General features: G+C 48.4%; 1 protein-coding gene across 1 annotated transcript in view; it reads left to right on the plus strand.

The window, feature by feature from the left end:
- Positions 1–19,330, plus strand: part of PPM1H (protein phosphatase, Mg2+/Mn2+ dependent 1H) — a 625,702-nt gene that overhangs the window by 387,172 nt on the left and 219,200 nt on the right. Inside the window, exons 5-6 of the mRNA XM_069629843.1 lie at positions 2,929–3,013; positions 11,563–11,681. Of these exons, the coding sequence (XP_069485944.1) occupies positions 2,929–3,013; positions 11,563–11,681 (204 nt within the window). The remainder of the gene's footprint in view (positions 1–2,928; positions 3,014–11,562; positions 11,682–19,330) is intronic.

A 19,330-nucleotide genomic window follows, 5' to 3' on the forward strand; every position in this document is an offset into this window, starting at 1 on the left:
ACCAGGACAGTCCCATTAGCGTAGACATTAATGATGGCCTTAGAGGAGAGGAAGGAGGCCAAGAGGACATCCCAACGGGTGCCACCATTAATGGGAGAAGAGGAGAAAGGAGAGAGCACAGAGACCATATGAAGGGTCCATAGGTCAGGCGAGGGCACGAAAAAGAGGATGTCAGTAAGAGTTTCCTTGGAGCAGGCACTAGTGTAGGTGTCAGCGATAGAGAGGCCTGGGTTGGAGACCAGGATGTCCTTTTTAAACTTTTTCCTACCAGATTTAGTGAGGAGAGCAGGATAGTCAATAGAGAAGCAGTTAGAGAAGATAGGCGAGATAGAGAGCACCATGGAGTAGGGGGAAAGGGGGGGGGACAGACGAAGCAAGAGCACGCAGGCAGGAAGTGAGCGGCAAGCCCAGGTTTACCACATTTAGACAGTGAGTGCCTATTAGGTACAAATGCCACCTAAGTTTGAGAATCCTGCGAGGGGGAAAAAACCAAGTTTACCACAACTATGGGACACAGTGTGGTGAAGGACATCATGCGAAAGTGACCAGGAACAAAAAAAAATTCTTCTTGGGGATTGGGCACAAGGCCCCGTTCTTCTTGGGGATTGGGCACAAGGCCCCGTTCTTCTTCTTGGGGATTGGGCACAAGGCCCCGTTCTTCTTCTTGGGGATTGGGCACAAGGTCCTGTTCTTCCTTGGGAGATGGGCACAAGGTCCCGTTCTTCCTAGGGATTGGGCACAAGGTCCTATTTTTCTTCCTAGGGATTGGGCACAAAGTCCTATTCTTCTTCCTAGGGATTGGGCCCAAAGTCCCATTCTTCTTGGGGATTGGGCCCAAGCGCTCATTCTTCTTGGGGATTGGGTCCAAGAGCCCATTCTTCTTGGGGATTGGGCCCAAGAGCCCATTCTTCTTGGGGATTGGGCACAAGGTCCCATTCTTCTTGGGGATTGGGCACAAGGGCCCATTCTTCTTGGGGATTGGGCACAGGGTTCCATTCTTCTTGGGGATTGGGCACAAGGTCCCATTCTTCTTGGGGATTGGGCACAGGGTTCCATTGTTCTTGGGGATTTGGCACAAGGTCCCAATCTTCTTGGGGATTGGGCACAAGGTCCCATTCTTCTTGGGGATTGGACTTCTGAAGTTTGGGAAATTCACTTGTTCCATCATTACCGCATTTCACATACATGCCTGCTGGTTGAGTGACTTTTAATGCATCTATGAACCTATGGTGAATGTATATATGTTTATTATTGAGTATTACCTGTTAGTTAATTTTTCAATGTGCTAAAGGCCTAGCACAAATAGCTGTATTGTTATACTTACCTGTCGAAATTGAATTATTGTGTGCTATGTGGGGACTCATTGAGGGACCCTGACCCCCACTCACACACTTCTGAGAATAACCTTGACTGCAACGCATTCTTACCTTGATTGGGTTTTGGCTAACCTATGAGTTCCCTGTTCACTATGCAAAGGGTGGCCTCCTAAAATCTGTCTACCAGGCTAGATTCTAGAATTCCATTTTAAAAACGTTGGGATTGACTGTGTTTCTTGTGGGCAGTCATTGCAGACCTCTGGTATACCCGCGTTTGAAGACCCTGCACATAAGAACTTGGATATTGGCTGTGTTTGTCGGGGGCTGCCATTGCAGAACTCCAGCGAATCTGTGTTTCAGGAGGAGGTTCATAGGCTCAGAGCCTCATACCTGTATGACACGACCCAGGGATTAGGGGTATGGAAAAGGGGCGACACAGGAAACAGGGCAGTGTGGATTGTTCAGGTGAGGCCAAGGGAGGAGAAGGTGCACCAAGACACACAGCATAGGAAGGAAGGTGCAGTGGAGAGTGGAGACATATTATGGTGAACATGTGCAAGGTGAGGTATTGGCTGGTGTGGGAAAGTGGTACAAGGTCGTGAGAGTACATGTATGGTGGGGTTGGTGAGAGTAAATGGGAGGGGTAGGGGTGTGAGTGAGGCTGACTGAGAAAGGTGAATAAGAGGTTGACTATGCACAGAGGAGTGTAGTGTAGAGGGCAGAGGCGTGGAGGGGAGATGGGAGAGCAGTGGCGGGGAGACGGGAGAGCAGTAGAGGGGAGAGTAGTAGGGAGTGAGGGAGAGTAGCAGTAGACAGAAGAACATTGAAGGGACAAAGGGAGAGAGAGAAAGAGGAGAGTGGGAAGAAGAGTGAGAGGTAGACAGAAAGGAAAGTAAGGAGAGTGAGCACGAGCAATTAAGAGCAGGTGAGACATGGGGGGGGCTTGAAAGGCACCACATCTTGAGATATTTTCTTCTTGTGGCACCCCAGGATAGGATCTAGCTAGAAATTCCCTGGGCAACAAGAGAGGTCTCGCTAATAACCACCTTTTGATTATGAGTAGATTGGGCTACGGAGAGAGACAGAGAGCGAGAGACACAGAGCGAGAGACGGAGAGCGAGAGACAGATTTTACTGAGGCCCCTTCAAAATCCATCTAATAAAGACACTTGAACCTCCTTCGAGAGTTGGTGGGGTTCATGAAACTATCTGTGTCACTGGGCAGATCCAGAGGAATGGGCCTACCTGAGAGAGGACACTATTCAAACACTAACCAACCTCACTTGCTGCGTATCTGGTCACTTTGCTTTTTCTTAATGGCAGTGATGAAACCGGCTCAATGATTCCTTAATGGCATCTGTTTTTATCACTTCTGAATTCTGTGTGATTGATCCACTGGTAATGTATTTCATACTGAAGTAATGACTTAATATGCAAACAAAATTATGTGTGTGCCTTTGACCCTTGATGAAGACGCCGTGGTCTGCGTGCCGCAGCGACGAGCAGTAGTAGCGGAGCAGCTTCTGCGTCTTCTGTAGGCCCAGTGTTAGGAGCGTACTACTTTCTGTCCTGGTCACCAGGGGTTATTTTGATGCATCTTCTGTTTATTTCAGGGCCATAATCCTCAGAAATGGGGAAATCCATCCAATGTCTTCAGAGTTCACGCCCGAGACGGAACGCCAGCGGCTCCAGTTCTTGGTAAGGAGCCTCTTCTAACAGCTGCGTTATGCATTAAACAGCCCCACAGTCTTGTGGATTGCAGCCACTTTAACTCCCTAAAATACAGGCTAAAACCCCAACAAAAAAGGAGTAAAATACTCTTTTGAAATCTTATCTCAACTCCTAACTATAAGCTCAATATCATTTCTATTCCATTGTTTCAAGTTTGACCAAAGAGTACCTTATGTAATTCTTCAATTAAACTACTGTTAATGCCTGAGAAAGAAAACCTTTAAATCCGTGCGTCTCCAGAGCCTAGCCCTTGCAGTTTGATCTTGATATTTGTATTTGTTTATATATTTCTTTTCCTAGTCACTTACATTTGTCAGTTTTGTGTTGCAGCCTGCATGATATCTTAATAGAAATAGCATGATTTATTAAAAAACATTTATTTTTTAGCCTATTCAGAAATCTCTCTTAGTTCAACAAATTTGCATCTGCACACTTATGTAGAAGCTATGTAGAAGTTTACAGTTCAGCAACCACAAAAAAGATTGACGATACACACCTGTTCAACAAGCGGCAATCTGACTTTAAGCCCCTGAATGACTCTACATCTGCCCTCCACGTCTGCACTAGAATGTCTTTCTTGGGGGCTCTTGATGCGAGGTGCTGCACAGATATATTGTAGCTGATGAGACTGGAAATCTACGCTTTTGACCGGGGCATCGTCCTTGAAAGTTTTGAAATTGACTTCGCGGCCCCTTTTTGATTCCTTTCCTTGTTCAAATAAATCCTCTCAAAACCTCGCTGAACAATCAAATCATGACCCTTCTGTCTTCATGGCGTACCTTTGCACTGGGTGTCCACCACGGTTCTTCCATCCGTCTCTTTCTCGTTAACGTTGATACAGGTCTGCTAGTCCTGGAAATGTTCACCATTATGTATCGAATGTACACTGATAAGCCACCTGTGATACAAAGCTCCCAATCCCTGATGAGTGTCTTAGATGAACCTTGCCTGCTCCTCAGTGTCATCTCCGAACAAGCATTGAGAACTTGATGAATCTCGTCCAACCGGCCCGAGTCCTTATAAGAGATATCTTCTGGGAAACCAGTCCACAAACATGGATGTAAATGTGATTACACAATGTCATCAAACCTGCAATGAACATGTTAACCTGGCCTGCAGCCTCTGCCCCTCCCACCTTTCCAAACAGAGAACATCCGCGACCAGCGCTGTGATTCTATCCCAGCTTGTTTATGCCGCCTCCCTCCAAAACAGAATCCCTGTGACATCCACAGCCAAACTCCAGCCATCTGGAACAAGCTAGGTTAGTCTTCAGCCACAAAGGCAGAGACACACGCTACTTGGTTGTTAAACCATCTTCCATTCCAATCACAAATCATCTAGAAGACCTCCTGCCTCACTAACAAGCAAAACAGCCAGGCATACCATGAATCCTGCTTTGAGAGGCACCAATCATTGAGAGCACTTTCTTTGTATAGCTTGATCCTCCTTCCGAGCGCTACCACGAGTGCTACCACTAACGCGTCATCCTGTTCATTCAAACAAAATACTTAAAGAAGGCCACCATGGAAATGTCCATGGATGCCCGCAGGGATGCGCAGTCGTCCAAATCGGGTAAGTGGGGTAGGGGGAAGGGAACGAAAGAGAATGAGGGAGTGGTGTGGGGAAGATGATGGCGGAGGAGAGCCGATTTCAGGTTGCTTTTCTCCATATACCACAGGGAGGAGCCCTTGGAGATGTGATCCACGCTGGAACTGTTAAAAAGGCAGAGGCCCTGAGATTCAGTCGGGACAATAGCATGTGTCAGAAGCCAGCCAGTCAAGTCAGAAGCCAGCCAGTCGGGGTCAGGAAGCCAGCCAGTCGGGGTCAGGAAGCCAGCCAGTCGGGGTCAGGAAGCCAGCCAGTCGGGGTCAGGAAGCCAGCCAGTCGGGGTCAGGAAGCCAGCCAGTCGGGGTCAGGAAGCCAGCCAGTCGAGGTCTGGAAGGCAGCCAGTCGGGTCAGAAGCCCTTAACCCTTCTGTTTATCATTCTATTTCTTTCTAGTGGTAGGTTAGGATCAGGCTGTATAGTTTTTTGGATAGAGGACAGCTTTACTCTGTAACCTTTTGATGCTTGTTATTTCTCTGTAATATAGGGACTAGATGGATAGGGTTTTAGAACAGGGTTGTCTTTATCTGACCATGAGTTGTCCGTCTCCTGATTCTGACTTACCGCAGCATGCTCTTATCTTTGGCACTTACTGTCTGTTGCATAGCACCCCTCCTGGGAGCATGGTAGCTCCCAGGATGTTGTACTAGGTCACGTGGCAGTAGCCACGTGACCAACTTAATAAAAGTTCTGAGCCGCTTCCGTCTCGGCAGTCGGACCAACTGCGACTCCTGTGATTGTGTTTGTTCCAGCACCATGCTGGTGCCACACCGCATGTGCCGGGCCCAAGGACTCGAGGACGGCGCCCCTGCTAGGCAACGCCGTTCCGGAGTGATACCCTGGCCATGTGAACATGGCCACTGGTGCGACCCCGGCCTGAGTGCCCCCAGAGCCGGGGCTGCCGTGTGCTGGGTGCCCCCGGCCACGTGGGTAGCTCCGGTTATCCGGAGCGGGTGGGGTGACCCCCACCCATACAACCGCGGCGTGATCCTCGCACAGAGTGAGCCCGACATGTGTATGGGGCCTGCCCGGTGACCCGGAGTAGGCCCCCCAACACTGTCAGCCAGTAGGAACCCTCGGGAAGCAAGGATCATTTCCAATAAATGCAGGTAAACAGAACTTGTCAAACTCATTTACTTTCCTGGGGTTTCGTGGCGGGTCTGCTTGGGGTGGTTTGGTAACGGTTTTGAGGGGCCCGTCTTGCTTGTATGAACCTTGGCAGCTCTGCGGTCCCCGATCCACCTGATTGGGGCCTCTGTGCACTTAAGTTGGAGTTGCTGTACTAACAGCCCCTGGTCATGTCTCAGGCCCCCAGGGTAGGGATGCTCTTGTCTGATGTGCCCTCTCCATGGGGTTCCACCTGAAATGGTTTGTCACATCTGGCACATGCATGACATCAGACTAGGGAATCTGGTTTCCTTCTGAAATGTAATCTCCCCGCGCAGTCTGGCACCTGGCATGTCCGATACCTTAAAGCACACGACACTAGATGAGCACCATGGTATCCACACATGTGTAATGCACACACTGATGGCTTGGTGGTAAGGCTACTTCCGGTTCTCTTGGCCTGTGTGAAGTTCACACAGGTGGCTGCTTTTGTATTCAACTTCTTTGGGGCTGGGCTCATACAAAAACAGCAACTGTCTACGTTTAGCTTCGTATGGACCCATAGGTGCCAACATGACCTGTTCCCACCGGTTGTTTTTTTCCTTTGCATTCTGGGACTTGTAGTCTGAATTTTATAATGGGTAAAGTGGAACTGCAAGTCCCAGAATGCAAAGGAAAAAAACAGCACTGGATAAGCACCTACAGATTGGAATGAGTCATGTTTGCAAGTATGTGGACGTCGGGCAGGAGATTGAAAATTGAGGACCACCCCTGACTTCCCACTCATGCCCTCAGTGTTCTCTGCCTATAAACGTAGGCTGTGTGAGACCTCCTGAGCTTGCACCAAAAGACCGCTCTCATTTTATTTCTGGATATGATTTTTGCTATTTTACGAGACCACATAAGCCCACATTGTTCACATCTTCTTTGTTAGACTGGCACTGTTCATAAAAGACTTTGAGGGCCTTTGCAGAACACCCTGGGTTGGGAGAAGAGGCATCAGTTGGTTCCACCTGTTGTCCGCTTTCTTCTCGGATCTAATCAACCAACGAAATCTGCACTGCATTCGGCAGACCGTGAAATATCTTCACCAGGCAATTATTTAAGCAATAAGCCCCTGGCCGCGGGGGCATTACCAAGTCAGGTAATGCCCCGGGGCCCATAGTTATAGGCCTTGACGAAGGCCCCGGGGCATTACCTGACTCGGTTATGCTCCCGCGTTGAGGTGCTTATTGCTATTAGTATCCCGGCACGCATTGTTTTTCTGTTCCCAAATGCTGTAGCGTTTCTGAACACAAAGAAAAAAAAAGTAAATAAAATGGCCGCCTGGAAGGGGAATACGGAGTCCGTTTTCCCTTTCCACAGCGGTCATCGGGAGCAGACTGGCTGGGGACGGAAGTGTTCCCAGCGCGTTCTCTCCTGAAAGAGTAGAAAAAAGAAGGTGGTTAGGGGAGTGGGGAGGGGATTGTTTGCAGGGGAACGGGGAGGGAGAAAGAGAACACTTACCTGAATCCCCGATGGGGGAGGATAGCAGCCTCCAGCCGTGTGGAGGCTCGGAGTGGGAATTGCCCCGTTTTGAGCCTCCTCCTTGGCTGAGGGGTTGCCACAAACCCCGCCGAGAACAAAGGAAAGGAATCCCGGTTGAGGGATTCCCGGTCGGGTAAAGCCCCGGCGAGGGCCAATCAGATTGTCCCCCGCTGAGTACTAATTTTAATAAGAGCCCTCTGTCATGAGGCCGGAGAAACATGTCACTCGTAAACCAATGGATACTGTATTCATAGTTTTATTCTAAGACCACAAGGGGTGAGCATAAGGTTAATATGGGATTACACCCCCACAGTATAAACACGGAGCAGCGATATGCTAACAACAAAGGAAAGGTGCTCTGTACCGCTTGTCTCTGAAGTGCCACCTATAAGCCAACACTTTTGAATTGGAGTAAAGATAAGAGGGAAATGTAATGTGAGGAGGGACACACAGATTCTGGGTGTTATGTGGTAATTTACCCACACATTCATCCCCCCTGGTCATACTAATCCCTATGGCCAGTCCCACCCACTACCTGCCCCTCCATGCCCAAACCGCATCCTCCTGGGATCTCTTTGAGCTAGGTGTACCAAGCACTAACATCAAAATGTGTGCTGTATACGGCCTGACGTTATTATTTTGAAGCAGTCTTCTGAGATTTAATGGCTTAATTTCCGCTGTGAATGTGCTACTACTGTAATGAAATGTCTTAACCAAGTGTGCCTTCTGCCACTTGACACAGTATGTGTGCCCTTGCTTGTGTTCTTTGCTTGCTTTGTTACTGTCATGCGATGTGGCAACATGCCTTCTTAACCTTGATGTGGCGAGAAGAAAACCAGTATTGGCAATGCTAACTGGTTTGGTTTTATATAGCTATTAGATAGCCATTTGCTAGGGACTGCTATCATATGCCTAGGGGCCCACACCATTTTGCATTTGTTACCCTCTTATGGCCAAGAAGTATCACTATACTACTGCCTGGCAAATGCCTATCCCATGCCTACACAAAAGCCAAAACTGTTGGCTTTGCCAATGCTTGCTTGCTTCTCATTAGGAACTGTGTCCCATGAACTATATTTAAAGATACATTCCACATTTAAAGACACTATTACTCCAAAGTTCTGTCACCTTACGAATATACGGACGATTCCCAGGTGGTTCCAGGCCGGTCACACTATAACAGGCTGTCGCTAGCATTCGTCGTTTAGGCCATGGAGTGCAGGCATTATCCGTTTGATCATCGTAATAAGCCAATGGGTACTCCACAAGAGCGAAGGCTGGGCTTTAAAAAGCCAGTTGGTGCAGAGGAGGGTGAAAGGTGTTCGGCGGAGAGAAGGGTGGGGGGGTGTCAGGAAAAGAGCGAGGAAGTTGTACAAGGAGGATAAGTGTGTAGAGGAGACCGTTGAATTATATAGAAAGTGTGTGAAGGTAAGGAGTTGGGTCTGAGAGGGAAGGAAGGATAGAGAGAAGGGGCACGTTAAGAGGTGGGTTGGTCGGTGTGTGTCAGTCTCAAGAATCAGGGTCCAACTGTGGGGAAATAGAGGGATAGAGGTAAGACCAGGAAGCGAAGCATAGGAAGAGGGGAGAGACTATTTGAAGGGTGGAGAATTGGGGGAGACCATTAAGATCAGTGGAAGGAGTGTAGAGAGTGTGACGAATCGCCAGAATTGGTTCCCAAGCGGGAAGCCCTCTCAGTGAGGCTAGGGAGGTGAGCCTGCACTGCAACGCCCTCCCTAGGGGTCAAGGCAAGTGGTACAGCACTGGGAGAGTCTCCCCCTGTGGGGACAAGGACTCCCGTTCCAGTGAGGAACTCCCTAAAGATTCTCCCAAGATAGATCTGAAGAAGGAATAAGAATGGGTTATTATGAAACCAAAAATGTGCATGTCCCTTTAAATCAAAAACACCACTTAACTGGGACGAGGAGGAGAAGGCAAGTGAATGAGAGGTTGCCAAATGCAGAGAGAGAAAGATAGAAGTTTTGCTGGAGAAAGCCAAAGACACGTCCTAGCAAGAAGTGGAGGAGACTGGTAACTCCATAGAACCCGCAGAGTTACGAATCAGCTGGCGAGCTCAGAGAGAAGTGCTGGACACGGCACATCCTGGAGAGTAAGGAGCGACTGGTGTCGTAACCACAGAGGGACCGTGGTGGACCAACATCGTTGCAACGATGGCGACACCACGACGCGGCTGGAGACGCGTAACTCCCTGGTGCATGGGACACCGGAAAGCCAACTTAGACAATATTGTGAAGTACGGGAGACTGAAAGAAGACAAGAGGTCTACCAAGTGAAGAGGTTAACCCAACCAAAAAAACTCCAAGTGATGTTATCCCTGCAGTTGACGGGTAACTGGGGAAGCGGGCGATCCGGTATTCATACTAGTCTCAGTCACGATAAAGAGACGATAACAGCGAGCGCAAGTGAATTGAAGGAAAATCATTACAAAAGTGTTCTTACTCGTCTCAGTCAAGATAAAGAGACGATAATGAAGAAAGCAAGAGAAGTGGATGAGAATCATTACAGGAATGTTTATACTCTTCTCAGTCAGGACAGAGAGACTGTGACAAAGAAATCCAGCGAAGTGAATGGGAATCACAGTGAGATCCTTAGATCTGTTTTAGACAATAACAGAAAACAAAGAAGGTGAAGGATAAATGTTATACGACTAATCCTACTCATCACAATCCAAGTAAACCAAGCCTCAGCAAGGAAAAGAGTACAGCTCTAAGAGAGGAGTGATTAAACCACTCATAGGAAGAGTGACATAAGTCAAGAATCAGAGAAACTCTATAAAAAGGAAAAGCCAAAATACACAGGTATTCCGAGAACTATATCACTTCATCAAAGAAGTCAAGAGAGACTGTTTCTGAATCGGCTGCTGAACAAAAACTGGCAATAAGCCAAACACAGGAGAAGGGAGTCATTCTCCTGTCCTTAATTATTCTGCTAATGGTAGGGTCAGTCAGTCAGTTAGTTTGGACCCTTAAGACATTGACTGACTGACGAGCACCATAGACAGTTTCTTAGGTAGGGAACACCCCATAAAAGTCGGGACAGATGGGCATTTTCTTTTCTTTAATAAAGACCAGTTTAAAAGCACCTTATAAGATTCCACCTCCTTCTTCTGACCGCCCACAAGAGGGGGAGGTGAGATGGAGGGGGAGGTGAGCCCAAGATGGAGGGAACGGGAGGCTGGAGAATCTGTGAAAGGAAGGAGACTGGGCACCCAGCCAACGCATTAGGTCCCTTTGGAAGTCTCTAAGGGAGAGTTTGATGGGGCCCTTGGGGTAAGGGATGGATATAGATAGGAGGGTGTCACCCAGCGATAGTCCACTGATTATTTTAGAATCATTGTGGGCACTGGGGAAGCCTGGGCTAGGGTGCTGGGTGCCCACTTGCAGGTTGAGGTGAGCTGCAGGGACCACCCTTGATCAGGGAATCACGATTGATTTGCAATACTTTTTTTTTTCTTTTTTAATAAGTCTTTCCCATAGAAAATGGAGTCCTCATTTCTGTGTGTGCGTATGCTGTGTGTGGATGGCCACTGAAAATGGAGGCACAGCCTCCGACTCCCTCCGCAATTGTCCCATTTCTATTTCTAGCTTTCTGGGCACACACTGACCCCACCCCCTTTAACCCTCTACCTCCTGCCACCCCCTCAATATAACAACCCCTGGCAGCCTTCAGCTTCCCCGCTTTCCACTACGTCTGCTCTACTTTCTGGAAGGTTCTCTCTTCTTGAAGCTGCCCACAGCTTGGTTCTACTCCTGGCAACAAAACGACCCGCATGCTCCGCCGGGCCCGGCCTAACCCTAACCAGGGGTCGACTGGTCTATAGGGAACTCTGGAGATTTCCCAGAAGACCTCTGCACCATGGGCCTCTTTTGTGTGTAACCCATTTTATTTCCCATGGGAAAGGGGTTTGGCCTTGCTGAAAATGTTTACTAATGAGCCACTTTGAAAACTATTTGCAGTGCCTCTTTTGGTTCCCAGTCCACTTTTGTACCTAACCCTTGTTTAAGATCACGTTTATGCCTAGGAAAATACGTAAAGATCGACCATACCATTATTTATGTTGTCCTCCAGGTGCTATATGATGGTGAACATTTAAAATGGGAGTGTCCAGGACGCATTCCATTCTTATTTCTTTGTTTTAAGGAGTTTACACCCAGCTTCACAGACACAGCTGTTCACCACCATTTGAACAGGAAGTGAGTGAGTAATTATGACTTGAATGCATTATTGTTTTAATCCTTTGAATTCCTTTTCCCACTCTAGGCCTACATGCAGCCACACTTACTGGGGAATGAGTTCACACATCTGGAGTTCCCCCGAAGGGTCCAGCGCAAGGAGCTCGGCAAGATGATGCTTTTCAGGGACTTCAACATGACAGGCTGGTAAGAACCCACCTCGTGGTGTTTGGGGGGGACCTCGAGGGTTGGGGCGAAGAGCAAACAAGTAGAGAAGTACCAATGGGAGGTCTCCTGACTTCTAGTAGGTTTTAGTGGATCACATGGCACTCATTTGAGTCCAAAGACTTTATGAAAAGCACTAGGAGGCAGGATAACTCATGAAACCATTTGGTGCCAGTAGACCTCACAGAATCCCATAGCCTGTAGTAGAGGTTGAGTGAGTTATAGAGAAAATGATGCACTTGAGAAAAGCATTTTGGGGAAACCACCAAGTGTCAGGTGAGTTCTTGAAATTAGTAGCTGGCAATAGAACTCATGTAAGCCATTTAGTGGCATTAAAGTCCTGGAAGCTGCTTGGCCAATGAGTGCAGTAGATCTCCTCTCCTGGCGACAGTAGAACTCCTGGAAGCTATTAGGCAGCTATAGACTTCATGGGTGCTATTTTGGGGCAGTAGAGTTAGTTCACTGAAGCAATCAGGGTGAAGTACAGTTCCTAGAATCCATTAGCTGGCACTAGAGTTTGTGTAAGCCATTAGGTGGCAGAGTTCATGGAGACCATTATGGGGCGGTAGTGTTCATGGAAGACATTATTCGGCGGTAGTGTTCATGGAGGACATTATTGAGCAGTAATGTTCATGGAGGACATTATTGGGCAGTAATGTTCATGGAGGACATTATTGGGCAGTAGTGTTCATGGAAGACATTATGGGGCGGTAGTGTTCATGGGGCGGTAGTGTTCATGGAGGACATTATGGGGCGGTAGTGTTCATGGAGGACATTATGGGGCGGTAGTGTTCATGGAAGACATTATGGGGCGGTAGTGTTCATGGAGGACATTATGGGGCGGTAGTGTTCATGGAGGACATTATGGGGCGGTAGTGTTCATGGAGGACATTATGGGGCGGTAGTGTTCATGGAAGACATTACGGGGCGGTAGTGTTCATGGAGGACATTATGGGGCGGTAGTGTTCATGGAGGACATTATGGGGCGGTAGTGTTTATGGAGGACATTATGGGGCAGTAGTGTTCATGGAGGACATTAGGGGGCAGTAGCGGGCATGGTGGACATTATGGGACAGTAGCGTTCATGGAGGACATTATGGGGACAGTAGCGTTCATGGAGGACATTATGGGGCAGTAGTGTTCATGGAGGACATTAGGGGGCAGTAGCGGGCATGGAAGACATTATGGGACAGTAGCGTTCATGGAGGACATTATGGGACAGTAGTGTTCATGGAGGACATTATGGGGACAGTAGTGTTCATGGAGGACATTATGGGGCAGTAGTGTTCATGGAGGACATTATGGGACAGTGTTCATGGAGGACATTATGGGGACAGTAGTGTTCATGGAGGACATTATGGGGCAGTAGTGTTCATGGAGGACATTAGGGGGCAGTAGTGTTCATGGAAGACATTATTGGGCAGTAGTGTTCATGGAGGACATTATGGGGCAGTAGTTCAAACTCCTCCACAGATTTCATTACACACCCACAAGACTACATCTCCTCTCACCTACTCCCTCACCCCTACCCCCTATGCCCAATATGCCACTCGGACGAGCAGGGTAACTTCATATGCTATGGAACTACCCTAGACTGGGGGACCTCTAGGTGGGTGTTCGTGAGAGTGTATCCACGATACTGGAGTGTACTATCGAACCAGACCCCATGGTCTGTTTTTTCCATCTGTTCAGGTCACTTCATCGAGTGCTTTCCTAAACTGGCTAGTCTCTGTATGCTGCTCGCTGCCCGGTGGAGATTGTTGCTGTGGTTGAAGGCTACTCGCCCGTCTGTAACCCACTATCTGCGGTGTGTAGCATGGCCCTGTGACCAGGAAGAGCTGTGGTCCTCGTTACCCCTGACAGGCAGTAGACCACTCGACATCTGGCCCCCTTTCTGCAACTACTCGCTGTCCCTGAACAGAAACGAAACAGAGTCTGAGTACCCAGTACACTGTCATTGATTCCTTTACTGTTCCAATTGAAATATCAGTGTGTTTGGTCGTTGTCAGCACCCCCCCCCCTTTTGTTATACTCCTTGCTATAACTGTAAGTGATCTGTCTGATGGGGTATCACTGCACTAATTGACGCTGCTATCCTTACTTTTTATTGTAACGTCAAGCACACAATAAAGAACGTTTTTTTTTTAAAAAGAATGCACCATTCCTGACTCAATGTGTCCATCCATATCCCAGAGTTCACTCTGCTTAACTCTGTGTCATGTGCCAGAACGGACTCCCCTACCTCCGCACTAAGATCCCGCGAGGATTCAGTATTTTAACATGCCTGTGGGTCACCCGAGAAGGCCTGTGATGGAGTGCCATGTGTGAAGCCAGGGAACGATATGATATGGCATTTATAACGCGCCTATACACAAGTGTTTCAAGGCGCGACGAGGCAAGGGAGGGGAACAAAGGGAGGGACAGACAATGATTCTACTAGGCCAGGTGTCATTCAGATCGCGCAAGTGTATTGGAGGGGGGCAAGGGACAGTGTAGTACATGGCAAAGATGATAACAGTAAGTAAGTAACCGCCAGCAAGTGGCAAGTGCATGGGTAAGTGCAGACATCAGGTGTCACAAATGGGGGGAAAGAGATGTGGCTGAGGAAGGCCACTTCTACAGGATGTCATCCCGGAGGTGGTGCATGTTGGATACACCAGGTCCTTCCTCCTTCCGGAAGCCCCTGCGCTACTGGAGACAGACACTTCACGGAAGGAGTCGGGTATCCAGCTCGTTCTACAAGCTCTTGGCAGGGCTTGTGCTGCACAATTACAGAGAGCAGCTGGGAGTATGTGCTGTGGTCCACAATTTATCACCTACCTCGAACTTGAGAATACAGAAGCTGCAGCTCTGCCCAGGAACAGACGATTGAGCCAGGAGAGCGACACGGGGAAACAAGGGGACCAATTCGGAATCGGGCAGCCGCCATGATGGTGCCACCTGACTCCAGGAGCGTAGCCCAGCTAATTATGCACTTGGCCTACTGGTCAATTAGCATCAGTGAAATGTTCTGAAGCTTCGCCAGGGTTGGAGCTGGGGTGGGGTTCAATGACCAATCGCTAAGCCCAGTCAATGATCCCCCAAAGGTTCACCCGTTTGGACCCTTAGCAAGCTTAATGACCCACAGCCCAGAATATAAAAAGAGGTCAAACGCTGGGATCAGCCTAGGAGATTGGAGGAGGTAAGAGCAAGCGAGGATGAGACTGGGCAGGCAGAGGAATGAGCGCAACGAGGGAGAGACCGGGAGGATGGTGAAGGAAAGAACTTAGGAGGAACCATTGGGGAAGGAGGTGAGACCATGTTAGGTGGCGGAATGGAACAAGAAGGGAGCCATCAAGACGATTGAGGGGATAGAAGTCTGGAGGAGGAAGGCAATGAGTAGTAATCCATCAACGGGAAGAGGAGGAGAGAAGTAGGAAGACGGCGAGAAGTGAATCATCACGAGGAAGGCACAAGCCTGGTAAGGCAGGGGTTGCCTGTCTCCTGAGTAAATGCATGCCACAAATGGGATAATGCCTAGGACCCTGGGCATGCCAGCAATGTGACTGTTTTGTGTATGTCTGTGGGTTCTGCCGCAGGCGAATGGTTGTCCGGTGGGTGCTGTCTCCTTATGCTTCATGATAGGACCCGGTTCCTGATCCATTTGACTTGAAGAATATAAGAAGAATACACTTTCAACTTGATTCTTACAACGCTGACTCCAGTTTCGTCCTTCATACCCGCATCCTCAATACAACAAGTTAGAGAATGGAGCAAGCAACAGGTGGAAGGAGGGAAACCACCTGAGGAGACTGCGGAGGAGGTGTGGAGGAGAAGAAAAGTTACTGTCTGGAGCGGGTGGGGAAACGGAAGTAGTGGACTGGGGGGGTCCAAGAAAACCCAGCACTTGCCAAGCCAAGAAACAGAGTATGGGGTCATACTGGATACTGACAGGAGGATAGCTGGTATAGCAATTCATCACAATAGTTCAAGGATACTTGGTTTCAAAACAAAAGGAGCAATGGGTTGTAAAATGTTACTAGGGGCCTTCGGAGGAGGACCAGATGGACAGAACCACAATGTACCTTGTGCTGTAGAAGTTTTGTGCTTGACAGATTTAAGTCTGTTTCAGGGTGATTTGCAGCTTCTGTGACAGAGTTCAAGATGGGAGACAGCTGCGAGTATCAGGCAGCAAGCAGTTCGGCGAGCAAAGCTGGACTGACTGCTGCATGCTGGCCTAGACGCCGGCTCGGGGTCAGAATTCGTTGTTTCAGTGCTGGTCGACAGTTCTGAAGCACTAGTCGAGACGTCTCGGATGACTTTAGTGACTGTGACATAACAGTCATTGGTGCAGTCGGTTGCAGCTCGAGGGGGTCGACTGGCTTGAAAATGTCCTTTAAGGCGAACGTCGGTAGATGCTTGTCGATGGACTCCTCCTAGCTTCTTCACTGGGCATGTGTCGTCCTTTAAGGCGGACGGCCCAAAGCTGAGTGTTGCAGGCAGCTGCCTTGTCATTGGTTTGGTTCAGAGACTATCTGGCACTTCCCACCTAGGAAGCTTGCTGCAGAGTTCAGAAGGGCACGCTGTGTGCTGGCTAGTTACGGTTCTGGAGCTGCTTGAGGGTACTATAGATTCAGTATCTCCCTCTGTTCCCTGGGAGATGTTTAGGGGAGGGATCTTGTTTCCCTCTTGGAGGTCCTGGCCTTTCTCCACTGGCGGAAGATAGAAGGCAGACTGTACCTTCAGCCAGGGTCCAAATGGTGGTTCTTGCTACTCCTTGGGAAGTCTGCAGATTATCTGCCCAAAAGAGGGGCATAGCCCTATTTTAAAGGCAAATGTGCCACAGTGATTGGTGTAGGCTAAACCTACCTTAATGAACTAATCCTGGGTCCCCACCAACAATATCCTGTATGCATGAAGTCATAACCAGAGTGCTTTGCAACAGAAAAGGTAAAAGGGTGAAAACAATACCAAGCCCCACCCTTCTGCCGGTCTGTTGTGGATCCAAAGGGTCTCTCTGATCGATGGAGCTCTCTGTGGTTTCTGATTAAAGCGGCAGGTCTCCCTTGAAGCTGCGGCGTGACCAGACTTTCTGGCACCATCAATCCACATACTCGTACCTTCTGAATGGTGTTGCCATGCGGGGATGACTTCTGTAATACACTCAGTTCCAGACATTTCATTTCACTGTCCATTTAATAGTGGCAGCTGGCTTCAGGTTCACATAGTGCATATTACAGGTTGTTGGGATTTCTTGTCTCCTTTGTTAACCTATGCAGCCAGGCCCCATGTGGGACATTTTGAAGTGCACTCTATTTGTATGTTAATTGCTACCACCATCTGTACGGCTAAACAAAAGGACAGGGTGGATCCATGGTGCCTGTTAGTTAATTAGGTTGGCTATGGCAGTTTGAAGTTTTGGCCCTCCCCCTTCTGAGATGAAATGGTGTAATCCTTGCTGTCCTATCCCAACTAAATATGACAGGGGGGGGACCTGTGTCCTCCCAGAGTACACATGTCTATGTCGTGCGGTGAGCATAGGAAAACGTGTGCGGATTAGCCCCAACCATTTTCTGGATGTTAATCTACCATCATTCAATTTAATTTCAAATTAAAAAAAAAAAAAGCCCAGGTGAGTGCACCCCACTGTGCGGATGATCAAATTCCTGACGGGGGCAAAATGACGATGGCTTCAAAATCTGCCTGTGACCAACAGGGAAGAAATCTGCGGTCGCCATCTCCATCATTCTCAGTGACGTGGTATCCTCCAGTCCAAAGGAACTGTGAGTGACTTTTATTGTAGATCCCTTTCCCTACACATATTAATTGAACTTCAATCCAGGGCAATGAACCTACTATTGACTGGCACCGAGCCTTGTGACCATGAACTGCACTTGAGAGTTTACGGCCTTCACTTTGTTTACAAAGACCTATCCTATATTGTTTGCAGTTTTACTTATGGCCTAATGTTTACTGCACAATAAAACCCCCATCACTCAGATGCCCAGGAAAAGGCGGTAAGCGGAACAAGCCATCCATCTACCCAACAGGAAGATGGCCTTTCCGTAGAACATCGTCTGAATCCCCCTATACTATGTTTCCTGTGAAGGTGTATGTCCAAAAGAGGTCAAGAGGAGGTCAAGCGCCCAAGCAGTTAATTTGGTGAGGAGGTAGACTGTGTGCAAACATGGTTTCTGTTCCTCTTTTGCTGCTCGACCACCTCAAGAGCAACATCACGCTGACGACCTTGTCAATGATATGTCCAGGCAATGGATTTCCACCCAATTAGGCACCATAGCCGGAAAAGTTGCACAAGCCAAAGGGTCCTTTGGAGCAAGATCAAACCTGAAGAAACTTCTCGTAAGAATGTGTCTAGGGCCAACTGAAGGTCATTATAGAATTAAAGGTAGCAGTGATGCAGCCCAGCAGTATGACCCCCCCCCCCCGGACCCTCACCGTCTCGGGAGGATAGCTCGGGGGCAACATGCTTGCCTTGTAAGAAAGTTGACACGGAGCAACACAGGTTCGATCCCCAGGTCCGTGCTTAGAAACCTCTGGGTATTAAGTGTGTTATAGATAACCTGTCATATCATATTCCAGAAGTTGTAAGGAGGGAGAACAGCCAGATGCATGTTTTACTAACTTTGAATGAGTCGCAGGGAATGTGGTGCGGGAACAATTAAACTGGGGGAATACATCTCTCTTGTTGACAAGGCGGATTGGCCCACCTTCCTGGTATCAAGTATTCAATTGGATCACCCTCTACACTAAGCGCAAGGCAGGGATCCCCGAAAGACTATGCCAAAAGCCCAGAAATCACTGGCAAAACTTGCAAGCCCCCCTGGATAGGAACTTCAGAAGCCCCCCAGAAAGCTACCTTATTGACTGGTGGATAGGGTGTATACATGGCTGGGTGGTCTCGCACTAAAGTAAGTGAAGCCTATTCTAGTATTACACCATTTCACAAAGTCACTACCACCATACCTACAAAACATTTAGCAGCCCTCCCGATAGGACCATAGGCTTTTTGGATCTACAAATCTCTGGTCCCAGGTCAAGAAGCTCTCTACTGCTCTCGCACAGGTACGGGCACCACGCCGCAGCTCAGGCCTCGCTGGTCTTGCAGTCTGCCCCTCCGGACCCCTTCTAGCTCTTGGCTTGACCAATGATGCTTTCATGATTTGGACCTCTGTCCATTCCCTCCGCCTCTGTGACCCTTCTTCATCCATATCAAACCTCTCCCGGATTCGGATGACCTCACCCTTTCTCTCTGCACTTCTCTTCACCACCACCACCCTCAATCTGGCTATGTCCTCCGTTGTCGTTAGGCAGAATCCTATGCAGTGCCCTTAGGGACCACTACACAAGATTAGGACTACAAGTGGCAGTACAATTTCACCTTTGGTATAAGCCTGTACTACACAGAAAAAGTGGTAGCAGTGGCTGAGCAGCCAGGCGTATCTCAAGAGCAAATGAGGAGTAGTAGAGATTACACAAATGACCACAATTACTGTGACTCAAGCAAACACTGACTCAAGGTTTCAGGTAAAAAATATAAGTACATTTATTTTTAAACCATCTGTTCACAAAACACTTCACTTCTATTCAATCCAAACCACACTAAAAATACACTACACACAACCAATTCCACT

The sequence above is a fragment of the Ambystoma mexicanum genome, chromosome 12, assembly GCF_040938575.1.
Source record: "Ambystoma mexicanum isolate Mex_15411 chromosome 12, UKY_AmexF1_1, whole genome shotgun sequence".
In the NCBI taxonomy this organism is placed as follows: Eukaryota; Metazoa; Chordata; class Amphibia; order Caudata; family Ambystomatidae; genus Ambystoma; species Ambystoma mexicanum.